The 14,241-nt window shown below is 45.3% G+C and overlaps 1 protein-coding gene across 27 annotated transcripts in view; it reads left to right on the top strand.

Moving 5' to 3' along the window:
* CAMK2G (calcium/calmodulin dependent protein kinase II gamma) overlaps positions 1–14,241 on the top strand; it is a 111,368-nt gene that overhangs the window by 86,644 nt on the left and 10,483 nt on the right. For 8 of the 27 annotated variants that reach the window (XR_013953052.1, XR_013953053.1, XM_080598106.1 and 5 more), the window contains 5 exons: positions 4,682–4,714; positions 8,604–8,672; positions 10,253–10,297; positions 10,960–11,008; positions 13,034–13,147. Coding sequence is in view for 24 of the 27 variants with exons in the window: in XM_080598106.1 (XP_080454232.1) it covers positions 4,682–4,714; positions 8,604–8,672; positions 10,253–10,297; positions 10,960–11,008; positions 13,034–13,147 (310 nt within the window). In the remaining 3 variants the exon portion in view is untranslated. The remainder of the gene's footprint in view (positions 1–4,681; positions 4,715–8,603; positions 8,673–10,252; positions 10,298–10,959; positions 11,009–13,033; positions 13,148–14,241) is intronic. The other 19 variants (XM_080598110.1, XM_080598097.1, XM_080598100.1 and 16 more) reach the window with 7 other exon arrangements.

The following is a 14,241-nucleotide window of genomic DNA, read 5'->3' as shown; positions in this document are numbered from 1 at the left end:
GCTGTGAGATTTGGCTAGAACACAGCATCTTCCTCTGTGAAGGGAGTAAAACTGGATTTGCTTTTCCAGCTGACTTGAAGTATTCTTCAACTCTTCACGGTATGCGTTGTTCCTTATACATAAATGAACAGTTGTGATGAATTGGACACTGGATTAGAGAGCACAGCATTTTCTGTACACAGTGAAATGGGTTGTCCTCTGAGAACCTCCACTCTACTTCTGCATGGCAGTAGAGACCTGCAGTCAAGTGTTTGCAAGAAATTTCCTCCTATGTGTTAGAGCAGTCCTGCTTTATGAACCTGAGTGGTGTCTGGGAAGGGCATCGCCTGGCACCACGCATGGTCAGCTTGGGCTTCCCCTTTTCCCAAAATGACATCTATCTTCAGGTGGGGCTTTTGAGTCCTCATTTCAGTGAGCCTTATAACTCAGAAAGAAACTATATATTTTCTTCTAAAGCTCGTGTTTTGAGTAACCCTGTTGCTTAAAAATGGAGACCTTTTAGAAGTACAGGTCCCTTTGCTGCAGTGCTCAGGCTGGATAGGACAGAGCACGTAGGGGCCTCTGTGTGTAAGTACCTTGTGCACTTCTATTGAAGGACTTCTGTGACTACAAGTGTGTCTCCTTCCTCTGCCTTGCTGTCTCCTTGTAAGGTGGTGTTTCCCAGTAGCCATACCATGGAAATACGGCCTTCTACCACTCTGTTCGCTAATCTGAGCGGCACTGCCACACTTGTCTGCTGTGAAGCAGTCCCTGTGCCAGTCTCTGGTTGGTGGCCTCGCTGTTGTGACCAGCCTGCTTTTCAAGCATTGTTTATCTTGCAGGAAACATGTTATCTTAACCACATTGATTTTGTCAGAACTAGCTAGGATGAGAAAAAACTTGTGCTAGTGATGGGTTCAGTTAAGATCATCTGATCTTGCATTGCTTGTAGTGAAGTATCTTTTTTTTTTGCCTGTTGCAATAATGCAGAACCTAGCATGACTTGAACACCAAATACACTTTCAGCTTTGTGGTATCCTTTTCCTTCCCACTTCCTATATAAATTATTTTACATAGGATGCAGACTTAGAACAAGCATTGCCTGCTCTATTTCCAACTGTATTCTACTACTGACCATGTGCCATGTGGCTAGGCTGTTTCTCATGTTCCCACTAGACATGGAGACTTTTGCTTTTCTTTTTTTAAAAGTCTTCTTAGAAATTAATTCATCGTGGAGATCTGTAAGAAAATGTTTCAGTTTCTCCATTGATTTTATCTGGTCAAGGATGACTGTGCTCCACGAGTGTTGTTGGAGATATCCACACAGCAGATGGAATGGACAGAGTGTTTATGCCATGAAGTGATGATTATACTAATGCAAAAATTAATGGCTTTCAGCCTATTGAGAAGAAAGCACAATTGGTTTGTCTTAATTTACTTTTTATTCAAGGTAATTTTTCCCGTCTTTAGCTGGTATTCAGAAGTATCTATGCTAGAGTCCTATTTCACAAATACAGTAGGAATTCATGCTGCATAGTATTAGCCAAGTTTGAGTGAGAGCTAGATATCTTTCTTGGGTATTATTCCCAAGAACTTCATGCAAATGTGTGTTAGTGAATATATGATGCAAGGTGCAGGAGGTTGTTGCTGGTTTAGCATAAATGAGAAGTGATACATCAGCCACATGTGCTGATAAGAGCAGTGTGTTGATATGATGTTAGCTGTAAGAAACAAACACAGGTTTTACTTGTTTCTGTAGGAACTGACTTTAATCCTTTGCTTAAGCAAGTCTGAGATGCTGAAGCAATGGGGATGCATACATTTTACTTGCCTCATACTGTTTTGGGAAGGGGTGGGGGGGAGGCTAAAATCAGAAGGTGAGGACAGGAAGGAAACATTTTATTCCGATATAAGTGTGCCCACAGTGGGATTATTTTGATGAATCTCTGTATGCATGACCTTCTCTTCTATTTAATTCCTTGTGTGTCTATTTGAAACATTCCTGGGTTTCATTTTGCTCTGCCGCTTCTATTTAAAGTACTAATTCTGCTAATTGGTAGATATTTCATCAGCTTGGCACTTGAGAACTTTTCCGTTATCTTAAATAATGAATGATTTAAACTGCCTTGAATCTTAAATTGTCCCTGCTCATCAAACCTTTGTTGGTAGTGCTGCACTCACTTTCTTCAGGCAGAATTTGGATCCAAGCTGATGGAGTAAAAACAAGAGGAAGGCCCAGGTTTTATACCCAAGGAACATGCTTTTCCGCTTTCAAATCCAGAAAGTGAGGCTAGAAGATACTTGGTGATGAATTGCAGAGCCACCTAACATACCACCTATCTTGTGGCCAGCACTGTAGGTCCCAGGTATATATAATTATATTTTTTCAAGATTCTAAATTTATGAGCAACATTGTGCAGCTTCCATTTTAAAAGTTACTTTACTTAGTTTCATATAAAATCTACTTGCTTCCTTGTTCCCTTTCTGTCTGTAATCTGTATTTGCCATTCCTTGTGAGGTGAGGGAGGGGTTAAGGGATGGGCTGTGGCAGACAACTGGATGAAGATTAAGGACGCTTCATGATGAATGTCCTTTCTCTGACCTTGTCAAGGTCTGGGCTCCCTGTAGTTGGTGTCACAGTCCTGCTGTTGATTTTGTCTCTGGGCAGCACTTCAAACAGTTGTTTTCCTTTTTCTTCTAAAGGGGAATTTCCCTTTCTGCTAGTGTGAGAGGATGCATTTGTTTCTAGTTCTAGGAGGGTCTGTCAGTTCCATCTTTGTAATCAGAATATATTAATGCACAAAGTGCTATTTTTAGTTAAGTATATAAATGTAAGTATTTTAAAATTAGATCTTCTCTAAGCTCTTTGTCAGTTTCGTCTTGTTTTCGTGTTTTTTTTTTTTTTTCCCTGAGCACTTTGGTTGGAGGATACAAAATACTAATCATGTTTTTCAGGCCCAGCGTAATACTCGATATAAATAGGAACTTGTGTAGAATGCTATGGGATGTAAAAAGGTTTAACATAATTCATTTGCAATGCTCTGCAAATTTTATTAACTTCTTACCTTGTCTCTCTGCTGCATGTACACAGTTTTCTTGTCCAGTAAAAGCTGGCTAGCACAGCTGAAAGGAGAATGAAGCTGAAAGATTAAAAATTTAAGTTGTACTCTAATTGAATTCTGGTCTGCAGAGGGTTCTCTTTCCACTTGTAACATTATTGTCAGTGTTAATTGGGCCTTTAGTTTCTAAGGAGAAAAATAGGAGGGTGTTTTTTTTTTCTGTATGGATTGGTTGACTCTCCCTTTTCTCTCAAACTTCCGGTTCTCTCAACATTTTCTACTCTTGTTTTTTTATAACTCATCAAAACTTCAAATGATTCTGTCTTCCTTAGAGAGGAGTTTCCCTACAGTATCTGTGTGGTCTCCTTCTGCTACAACTTAAAGGATACATTAAAAATAACTCAAGTTTTGGAGCAGTTTCTCAGCTGATGTGGATTTCCTCTATTCCCAGTCAAGGATTCCTCTGAGTTGTTGGTGGTCTGAGCTTTGTATTCATGCACTGGTGGTTCATCTCATTTTAGCCCTAACCTAAGGAAAAGCATGTGGAAAAGCTAAATTGTCTTAAAAGAAGATGAAAGGAATCAGAAGATTGTAAAGCAGATAATGGCAAGCCCTATTTTGCCTCTATGAAAAGAAAGATCAGTGGGCTTCAGAGCCCAGATAGCACCAAAGGAGAAGAGCAGGTGGTAAAAGTATGCAGAGATGATGGGCAGAGGGTTGTGTGTGTGTGTAGAAGTACTGTTGTCATGCTGAAAACCTTCTGGGTGCAGCATGGACAGGGTGAGACACTGAGAGTGCAGTGAAAGAACAGAGGCATGCGTGCCGAGCCTGGTTTGCTGGAGAGTAAAATTTGGTGCAAAGGTGTCCTTGAAGATGACTGAAGATGTCTTTGAGGAAGAACAAACTCCTGGAAAGATGGGTAGTGCTTGAGCATCGCTCCCTTTTTGTTCTTCTCCCAGTGTCTGAGAGCGCAAGGTGTTCTGGCTGTGGAGTGCCTTTTTGCCTTCCTTGCCTTCCCTCCGTTTCTGAGCATGGGTGAATCTTGCCTCTTCAGTCAGCTCTAATTTCTGTGCAAGGGAGGCTTTCTGCTTCCTATGCTATGCACAAAAGTTCCCTCTTTTTATCTTCAGCCCTTGGAGATGCCCCTCCTGCTGTGCCTTCGTCCCCACCCTCTGAGTCTAGTTGCAAAAACACCCGTGCTTCCTCCAAGTGTGCATGCATGGGGGTGTGCTGCTTACCTCTTCAGTGGGCCTGGGGAAGCTGCAACGTTGTCTGAAGGGGGAAAGCACATACAGATGCCCCCTTGCATCCTCTGTCTTGTGCATATATATATATATATATTCCTCCCTCTTCTCCTCTCCTTTCTTTTATCAGTGTGTGGGGCACCTATGCTCTGACCTCCATGTTTGACTGGATGGGAGCCTGCAGCCCTGCCCTGTCCCCTGGTAGCAGAGCTGTTTAACAGTGACCTGTCTGCACCTTCTCGTGTGTCTGTGCATTTCTGTTGCTGCTGCGTATACCTGCCCTAGGGGAGCATTATTGGCAGGGGGGCCCTTGCTGGCACACTAATGTGTGAATAGTTGCTGTGCTTTTCTTCTCATCTCCTCTTCCCTTCTCTTTCCCTCTCTCAATGGTGTGTCCAGAAAAGGAAGTCGAGCTCCAGTGTGCATTTGATGGTGAGCACCTCCCGTAAGCTGCCTGCGATTCGTGCGTCCGCCATTCTCATGCCATGCACGCTCGGCTTGTGCTCATCACCCTACATAGCATGTCTCTGGAGGGGGGCGGTGCGGGGGGCTCACTGTGCACTGAAAGGTCCATGTCCTTACTAAAAGGGCCCTGTGATCGTCTGGCCCCCGGCCAGCCAAGCAGTTCCCATTTTGTGCAGAAAATCAGCTGCTGGAAACGCAGTTTGACCTTGCCTGCTACCAGGTTGCCTGGTCTGAGTGTGAAACAAACGAGGCAGTTGTTCTCCTGGGGCTCAGCAGGGGAGGTGTGTGCCTTGCCTGGACATGGGGCTTTGTCGTTCTGTTGCAGAGGTGCCAAAAAGAGGAGCAGGTGCTTTGCCTGGTGTTGGTACAGTCATCCTTGGTGGGAGCCCTGCAGTGTAGAACAAACTGGGAGTAGCTCCAAATGTGGCAGAGGCTGATGGGGCTCCACTGTTCAGACGAAATGTGTGGGCACAGCACCACCGGGCGGCTCAGAGCTGCCGGTCACCTCTTTTTTTAGCATTCTTACTGAAAAGGTTTGTCAGAGCCTTTATAATCCAAAACTTCCCTTTGTCCTGATCTCATATGTGTCCCAGCATGACCAAATACCCAGTAACTGCCTCCCCGCCCTATTCATTGCCTTTTTTCATCCATCCAGATGTTTGACTTCTAGAGAATTTGTCAGAAAAGGAGTCAAATCCACTCTCAAGGGAGCAAAGAGAAAATTGGCCAGTGCCATATTGTAAGGAGTCATATACAGCCCATTAGATAATGCCTGTCCCTCTGACCCGAGGTATGAACAGTAACTCAAGTACGAAAATTAGTGATTGCATTTTCTCCTTTAGACAGAAAAAGAACAGGATATTTTTCTCCCTACTGCGGGTAGGAACAGGAGCGTTATAAGTACTGAGAAAGCAGAAGAATTTGTTTCTATGTTACTGTCTCGAAGATATTTCTTGTCTTCCTCCTTCAGTGGCATCATAAAGCTATGTAAACACAAAAAGTAATCCCAAGGTACTGCTTGGAAAATCTGATGCAAGGGACTCGCTTTTCACCAGCCTTGCCTTTATGAAACTCGAGGGCAGGAGTTCTTTGTGCCTTTCTAGCCTTGCTTTTCTACCCACTGCCAATTACCTCTGCATGTTGTTTTAAAGCAGTTGGGATATGTAAACCATGTAAGTGTCAGGCTCAGAAAACAGAGGAGCAGCAAAGGTGGCTAAATAACCCGAGACAGCCCATGTGTTGGTACTTACTTTCTTTTAGTTGGCTAGAATTGGATATCCCTAGCGATATGATCACTGGTCTGTTTTCCTTCTCTTGCACCCTCTGTGTTGCTTGTGCATGTCTGTCTGTCTCTTGTCTAGCTCAGGAAGCACTGCCAAGTGCTGTGCCAAAACTAATCGTACTACATAGATCTTAAGAACGGCCTGGCACATTTTTAGGTGAATCGGCCTCTTTTAACTTGAGCTGTACTGCTGTGAATCACAGCCTGCCCAGTGACTGCGATGTTGGCTGGGAGCAGGAGGGGAAGGAGGGGTAAGAGCTGGCTGTGGCCCCTGGGCTCAGGGATGGGCACGCCAGTCCTTTCCAGCGAAGGGCAATGGGTTAGACGGCCAGAAGACACAAACATCTATGTGTGGGAAACTCAGGACATCAAATACCTTTATCAGAGAAAGAACTATGAAAAATGTTTAGCCTAAGTCGTCTACCTCATGTTTCCTTAGGACTCTGTCGTGGAGTAAAATACTGCGTGAATCTAGACTGGGAAACTTGATACTCAGTTTTCTGTCTAATGGATGGGCAGGAGTATGATGAGTGAACTGGGTGTTTAGTGCAGCTCAGAGGGTAGGCTGTGTGTTTTGGGTGTGCGTGCATTTGTGCGTAGTAAGGCAACATCCCACACCTAAAAAGCTTCTGTCAACTTTTTTCCAGAACAGTGGTTTCCTGGGTGTTTTATCCATTTGGCCTAAGTTATAATGCCTTTCAAAAAAATCAAAAGCATTTTTGCACGCCTTCTTTCATGGTAACTTCATCATCTTATCCCAGTGGACTAAGAAAAAATGAGTTGTGCTCTTCTCACTGGAAGAGATTTGGAAGATCTCTGCATTAGGATCACTGTTTCTGAAGATGTATGGGAACCTTGTACTGTGTGGATGGGTAGATCCAAACGTTGCCAGAAGCCTGGTTGTGTATGCCACAAAATAGATTGGGATTCATGTTTTCATGTCAACTTACTCCTTCCTATTATACCCACAGCAGCCTGTTATCTCTTCTGCGATCAGGTTGGAAATAACATGCAGGAAGCAAAGCTCTTGGAAGGCCAAAGTCGTAGGACAAAGTGAGGATGTGTAGGAAGAGGCAATAAACAATAACTTGAGAAGTTTCTTCTTTCGTAGCTTTGGGGATGAGTGTGTTATATATTCTTTTCTTTTCAATGGACTTTTAAAGTATTCATTCCTGTCTGTCTCTCCAACTTTCTCTCCTCTCCACCTGTCCCATTTTTCTCTTCTCTTTGCCCTCTCTCCCTCTTCAGAAGGGTTAGCTAATCCAAGGCATGCTGCTTGTGAAGAACTGAAGTATTCGTGGGCGTGTGTGAAGTTTCAGCCTCACAGGATCTGTCTCTGGTTGACATAACTAAAACTTGGCAGATGTTTTCCAGCTCAGCATTTGACTCCTGCATTCTTTGTGCTGGTTACTGGGTGATGAGGGCCTGATGTTTTGCAGTGTGAGTTTGCTCTCACCAAGAATGGTGGAATCAAGAGCAGCTGCAATGAGGTCACCTTGCTGTGAGCTCAGCTCCAGTCATCCCGATCTATCAACCAGGGAGTCTGAGTGAGGCTCCTGTAGTGCTAATTCTGACACTGTTGCTGGTGCACAGCAGGGGAGCTGTACACCTGGTGGGGGGGGGGGTGTTATACAGCAGAGTAAACCATGGGCCTCCTTCCCCAGCGAATGACTGGATTTGTGGGTTAGGACGTATGTACTAGTGTGCTCAGGTTTGTCTTCCTGCAAACAGAGTTTGCTCATGCCTGACTAAACTGACACTTGTGACTCAGTGGGACGTTTCTTTGCAGCAAGCTGGTGACTGCCTCATACTTGTGCTCTGAGAATGCAGGAAATGGGAATTTTATTCTTAACCACAGCTACAAGAAACTGAAGAGAGAAAAGATGGAAAAACTACTGGGCACCATCCAGAGGACTTGCTGCTTTGGGAACTACACAGACTTTTCCTTGCGGGCACCCTCCCCTCTTCTTCCCATATTTTGGTCCTGCCAGCTCTGTTCAGGTCACAGCAGGGACATGACACACTGTGCCTCACTTTTTCTCTGCCTCCTCTAGGGTTGACCATGTGTTCTCCTGCATCAGTAAATTCTCTAGGAGCCTCAGCATCATCACGTATCTATGACTGTTCCTGTGCACTTCAGGACTTTTCAGTCACAAGTCCCGTTTGTCCCTTGTTTGAGATTGCACCACGGCTATTGTCTCTCTCTCACTTCTGTAGTCTCCTTCTCTTGGGACTGTTGCTATCCCTCAATCTTCTTCACCAAATAGTTTTGCTGGTGTTCATTCCAGGATTTTCCCCCATCCCTTCGGGCTGCTGCCTTTTCCCCTCTGTTTTCCTTCCTTGTAGCTCTAGCAGTCCATGCACATTTGGGTTTTGTTACATCCCTTACAACATCTGTTACCTCTGAGGGAAGGATGATGTCCAGCGACCCGGACAGCACTCCTTTCTCCCTCTTCTTGATCGAGCTGGTGGGGAGGGGTGGGTCTGAGGAAATGGTTGGGGTTGGAGCAATACTGTCTTTTTCTTGCTGCCTCTGCCCAGCAGGGGAACTAAAACCATGTTTTTCTGTCTCAGCCACAGAGCAACAACAAAACCAGTATAGTAAGCACTGCAAAAGAAACACCCCCAGTGCAGACGTCCATGGTATCTTCCCCAACCGCTGTTTTTTTTTCCTGTTTGGTTTAATTTTGATTCTGTCCTCACCCCTTCTCTCCTTACCCCCACCCCTGAGTGCTGCTTGTGCTGCTCTGTTTCAGCTTGTGTTTTGGCTTCGTTCTGTCCGTGTCCCTGTGCTGCTGTGCGCCTGGTCACAGCCTCACAGGCTTTGGGGTGGGGGTGCTGAGCACAGCTGTGGTTGGATGTGGGGATCGCAGCTTGCCTGAACTTCCCCTTGTGCCATCCCTGTATAGTTCTGTGTGTCCCATTCAACTGGTCCTGCTGGCTTTGGGGAGGATGGTTTGGAAGAAGAGAGTGGCCAGCTCCATCCACTCTCTGACACCTGGGAAGCTGAGGATGGACTTCAGGACACCACAGAAGAAAGGGTGGACAGAGGGTTTTCAGAGGAGTCCTTAGGTGGCCCATTTGGCCTGCTCACTTGTGTGCTTGCCCCTCTGCAGCTCGCTGGCTTGCTGGGCTAGCGTTTTCTGTTTGAAGACTGTGTGTAGCTGGCTCCATAGGGTGCCCTGTGCCAAGTACGTGTAGTGGCACAGCTCGGTGTAGGCTGCTTCAGGATGCTTGGAAGATCAGGCAGCAGTGAAATGGGTGACAGAGGTGGGTGGGTGAGCGTACATCACAGCACCGTCATGGTCCCTGGTAGCCTTGCTGAGCCACCCTGCCAGAGAGATGGCAGCAGGAGGAGACGGTGCAGGATCCTGAAGTCTTGTCCCGGTAACGAAGGGATGAGTGCAGGAACTAGTTAGCACCCCTAGGCCAGGTGGCTGCTCTTTGTGTCACTGGAGAGTTGGATTTGGCATTTTTTTGGGGGTGGAAGGGAGAGAGTTTGTTCTTGTGTTTGTTGCAGAGTGAAGGGTTCTTGGGGCGCTTCATAATTTTCTGCTCTCCCTTTGCTAGCTTTATTCATTATGGATTTGATACTGAAGGAGCCTTTCTAAATTATTTATTATTGTTATTATTCAAATTGGATCCCACTTCAGAGACCTGTAGAAAAATGAGCCTTTTTTTTACAGCCCAGTTCCCTTAGCAACTCCTCAGGAGAGGTATTGAGGTGGTCTGGCTTATCTCCCTTGTAATAAGGAAATTATGAATGTCCTGTTATAAGGGTAAAACACCTGGCAAGCTTTCCAAAAACCTGGGAGACAAAGGCCTCAGCCCAGGATTATCCTTTTCCCCCTTCCGAAGCATTCTCCAGTGAAGACGTTGCTGAGGGGTCATTACTTCATCGACAGCTGTAGAGAGCGGGGGCTGACTATTGTGGTGCTTTCTGGCATTTGTGCTGGCCTGCTTCTCTGGAGGCAAACTGGGGATAGGGGCAGTTGCAGGGATCCTGGGGGCTTTGTCTCCTTGTAACTGTAGCTTTTAGTAGTCTCTCTCTTCAGGAAACCTGTGCGGGAAGTGTGTGGGTGCGCACGCAAGCACATGTGTGCTGTTTGGAGTTTGTGGTTTGATTTTTATGTCAGTCACCTTTTCTCCACTTGCTGGGGAGTGAAAGCAAATGAGGGAATGCTTTGGTACTGTAGTTTAATGATTCTTCCATCCTTTCCTAGGAGCCTCAAACAACTGTTGTCCATAATGCTACAGATGGCATAAAGGTAAGGGATGGGAGTGTTGCCAGAGAAACCTCCGCTTCTCTCATCATTCTCATCTGTGTGTCTGAGTTTAGTTTCTGCCTTTCTGGTGTTTAGTTTGTAGCATGTTCCTGAACACTGTGGGCAGCATAGTGGGAGGGCTGTGTTGTATGGATCTTGATCCCTAGAAGAGGCTGAGTATGGACAGCAGTTCGAGTATCTCTTTTCTACAGTGGTGTGTAATCACCACTTTTATGTGGGGTGGATGACAAGGACAGGTGCTCGTGCACTTATTTCTTCTGGAAATGGAGAACTTGTTCCTTTGAGAAAGGTTAGAAGCCTTTCCTTAGCTTCTTGTGGCTATTCTTCTTCCAAAAAGAAGCAACTCCCATTTGATCTCCGATTTGATTTGACAGTTTGGTTACTTCTGGTCTTGTAAGAGCGCTGTGTGGATGGTTTGAACTGCTTGTACATGCAGAAGTTTAGCAGCGACGCAATTAAGTTCTGCCAATATTTGGCCTGCTTTCATCCAAATCTTCATTTGTGTCCTCCTGTCTCAGCCACCCTTGCCCATGTGTTTGTGCTTTCCCTACCTTCCTTCACAAAAAAAAATAAAATAAGAAATCAAACTGCTTACTAACACTCCTGACTGCTGATGCCTGGTAATGCTCTGTTCTGCCATGCAGGGTTCCACAGAGAGCTGTAACACCACTACTGAAGATGAGGATCTGAAAGGTAGGTGTTTTGCCTGTAACTTCTAACACATTTAGAGTGCAGGCAGGGGTTCCTGAAGATTTGATAACTGCCCTGATCTAGCCTCCCAGATTTCTGTGTGTGACTCAGTTCATAAATTTGCCATGACACTGTCATTCCTGTCACAGTGGGATGATATGCTGGGGAACCAGCTGACTTGGCCTTTGCAGTATATAAGCCCTGTTTGTCCTGAGCTAATTTTTGTCTCAGAGTTGGAACTCTTTCCTTGCAAGTATCTGTTCATCTCCAGTCCATTTCTAGACATGGAAAAAGCTTTACTAGTCCCTCAAGGTTTGGAAGCTGGCTGTGTTTTTTGTGCTTCTCTGCAGGTTACAGGGAGCTGAAACCTCTCTGTTGTTGCTCACTTGAAAAAGAAGCAGTCTCCCTTCTTGCCTCTTTCTGGGAATCTCTTCAGTGATGTGCACACACCTTTCTCTCCCCTGCCCCTCCCCTTTGGGTCTATTTTTGTTTCAAAGACAGATGATTCTCAGCCTGTTGTCCGTCACTGGAAATGATTTCTCATGTCCCTGACAGAGAAGTTGGTAGAGGGAGAGACTAGGAAGAGAAGAGATTTTGTGCCTGTCAGTGACCACATCATAAATATTCTGTGCTTGTAAAACTCTCTAGGTGAAGGAGTTCTGAGTCCCATGTCTGCTCATGTTGTTCAAGCAGCTATCCTCTTCCTGACCCCCTAAAGAAGGAAGAGAAGAAAGAAATTTTCTTGAAGCAGGAATTTTTTCCTGAACAGGTCCAGGATGGGTGAATGCAGTTGGCATTCAGAGGCAAATGTGATAATAGTTTACATTTTGAGGCAGAGGTATTCTCATTCTCCCTGCAGTCAATCAGAGTTACATAGCCAGGGAAGAATCAATGCTGGCTCTATGGTGTAGCAGCAATGTCACCTCAGTCAGCTGGGCTAGTTCCTAGTGCTTTTCCTGCGGCTTATCAGAAGCTGCTGGCTCCTCTTATATGGAGCTGCAAGGAGCAGAAATTCTCTACAGTACTGGTTGTTTTAGATTAGACCTGACCTTATTACAGCATAGTATTCCAGCTCTCACCTTTTTGCCAAAGAGTAATCTGTGATTTAAGAACCCAGCTTTGAGGGAAAGGAACTGGATGACTTTTGTAGAGTGGTAGTGAAACTGATTTATCTCATCTCTGCTGGCTGTCTGTCCAGAATAGATATTTGTCGAGAACCTTGTCTTCTTTGGCAGCTTTTGTTCAGGAGAGGCCCCAGCCTTGAACCAATAGAGCCAATGGGTGTCCTGCAAGTCAAGAATACGAATGCTGTGAAGAGAGGAAGGCTAGGACGGGGATAGATGGTAGGGGAAGGAGGGCAGCTGGCCAGGACTAAATCTGTGCAGAATTATATAGGGCTGCACTGTTGCAGATCAGAACTGAGATTTCCTCAGAGGTTAAAATATTTTGTTATGATTTTAATAGAAGGGATCATTTGAAAACTTGTTGCGCTTGCACAGTACTGGTTTGTGCTATGGCCAGCTCTATCTGGTAATTTTAGTGCTTTGCTTTATAACTATTTCTTTTCCACTCCTGGCTCTCCTGGTTTTAAGTAAAGCAAGCACTTAGCCAAGGTTAAATAGACCAAGGGTTTGGGGGTATTGGAGTTCTCAGTGTTCTGGTTAGCCATGACTGGGGAAAAAGGAAGAGCTTGTGCAGCTCTGCTTCTGACCTCTTCTTTTCAAATAGGCACGGGTTATGCAGATTTATTTTGCGTTGTAGGAGATATCTTGATACATCAGTGACAGTTGCCTCAGGGCTATGTTGTTTCCAGAGTGGTGGGGCTGAAGGTAGCAGCCCCCCGTGTCATTATAAATTGCACAGCAGATCCATGTTGTTGAGCTGTCTACTTGGCTTTGCCCTGGAGGATACTTCTGCATGTTTTGTGCCCAGCATTGTGGTTTCTTTAACATTCTCCTATTTCTGTTCTCTTTTTTTATTTACTGATCTTGCGTGTTTTGTTTGTGTTTTAATTCCCTGCCATGCTAGCTCCCCCTCTCTCCACCGGGGACGGCAGCTCAGTGCTTGAAGGACGGAGGCACAGTGAGAGCAAAACACAGACTGAGTCCATGCAGTCCCAGCTTTCTCTCTGTTTCTCAGCCAGTAAGTCCAGGGGTGGAGTGCTTCACGGCATCTTTTTCCAGCTCCTCCCTCTACCTTTCCCATTTCTCCTTCTCCAAGATTTTTCCTTTCCTCAACTTCCTTCCAAAATATTGATTATTTTTTTTCCATTTCTAGTACTCCAGAATAAAAAGAAATCATCTCCCTTCCTGCAAAATACCCTCCTTTGCACACTGAAAACTTCCAAACTTTTCCTTCCCCTTTTGAAAAGACAGAATCTCATCCAGATTAGTTTCATTCCTTTGCTTTTATCTGGGTGAGGTGTGGACGACTTAGCAGAGATGTTGCCTCTTAGGGTTTCCCTGGGGAAGTTGCTGCATCTCTTTAGGTTTCCTTCCTGTAAATGGGGGTCAGTGGTGCAGTTCTGCAATGGAGGGGCCTGTGTGAGGCTGAATTCAGTCTCACTTGGCAAGAACTTAGGGTTTCCCTGGACGTGGATGGTGCTTGGGAAGTACAGAACAAATAAAAAGCAGTTGTTAGTGAGGATGCTTTGGAGGGAGGCTGTCACTGCTGGAGGACCCTCCAGCATTTCTGAATCCCCCATCAGGTGTGCCTAGTGAAAATCCTTGAATAATGTTGGCTCTGAGAAGCATCTTTCTCTCTGTTGTGCTTGACTTTGCATGTCTGTCATGCTCATTTGCTGGTACCGTGGTTAGTCTGTCAACTGTGGTGCCTTGATCCCTCCTGAACCAGCTGTCTCCATAGAGGAGTCTGTGGCTGAACAACACTGAAAAGGGGTGTGAAAAGGCTAGCAGGTCGGAGAAGATTTAGGTGGGGTCTCAGTCTTCCCCCTACACACATACCTTACTAGTTGTCTGTACTAGTTGTTCTGTTTAACGCTGCAACAGAATGATCCTTAATATGAGTTGGGAACATCTGAAGTATTTGATTCTACTCAGGTCAGTCTAGTGGGAAGAGAGGAGCAGGCATGCCCTCTTCTGTCTCTTCCTGTAGTCTTGTCCTGGTTTCCTGCACACAGCGCCAGTGTCTCATGATGCAGCAGTCAGAGCCTCTTTGTTAATAATTTTGAAGTAGTTCTAAGAATGTTAAACTGCTGGTTTGTGAGGCATAATGGG

Source organism: Anser brachyrhynchus (genome assembly GCF_964034855.1).
Source record: "Anser brachyrhynchus genome assembly, chromosome: 6".
Classification (NCBI taxonomy): domain Eukaryota; kingdom Metazoa; phylum Chordata; class Aves; order Anseriformes; family Anatidae; genus Anser; species Anser brachyrhynchus.
The sequence above is the reverse complement of the archived record's forward strand: the minus strand, read 5'-3'. Positions and strand labels throughout refer to the sequence as shown.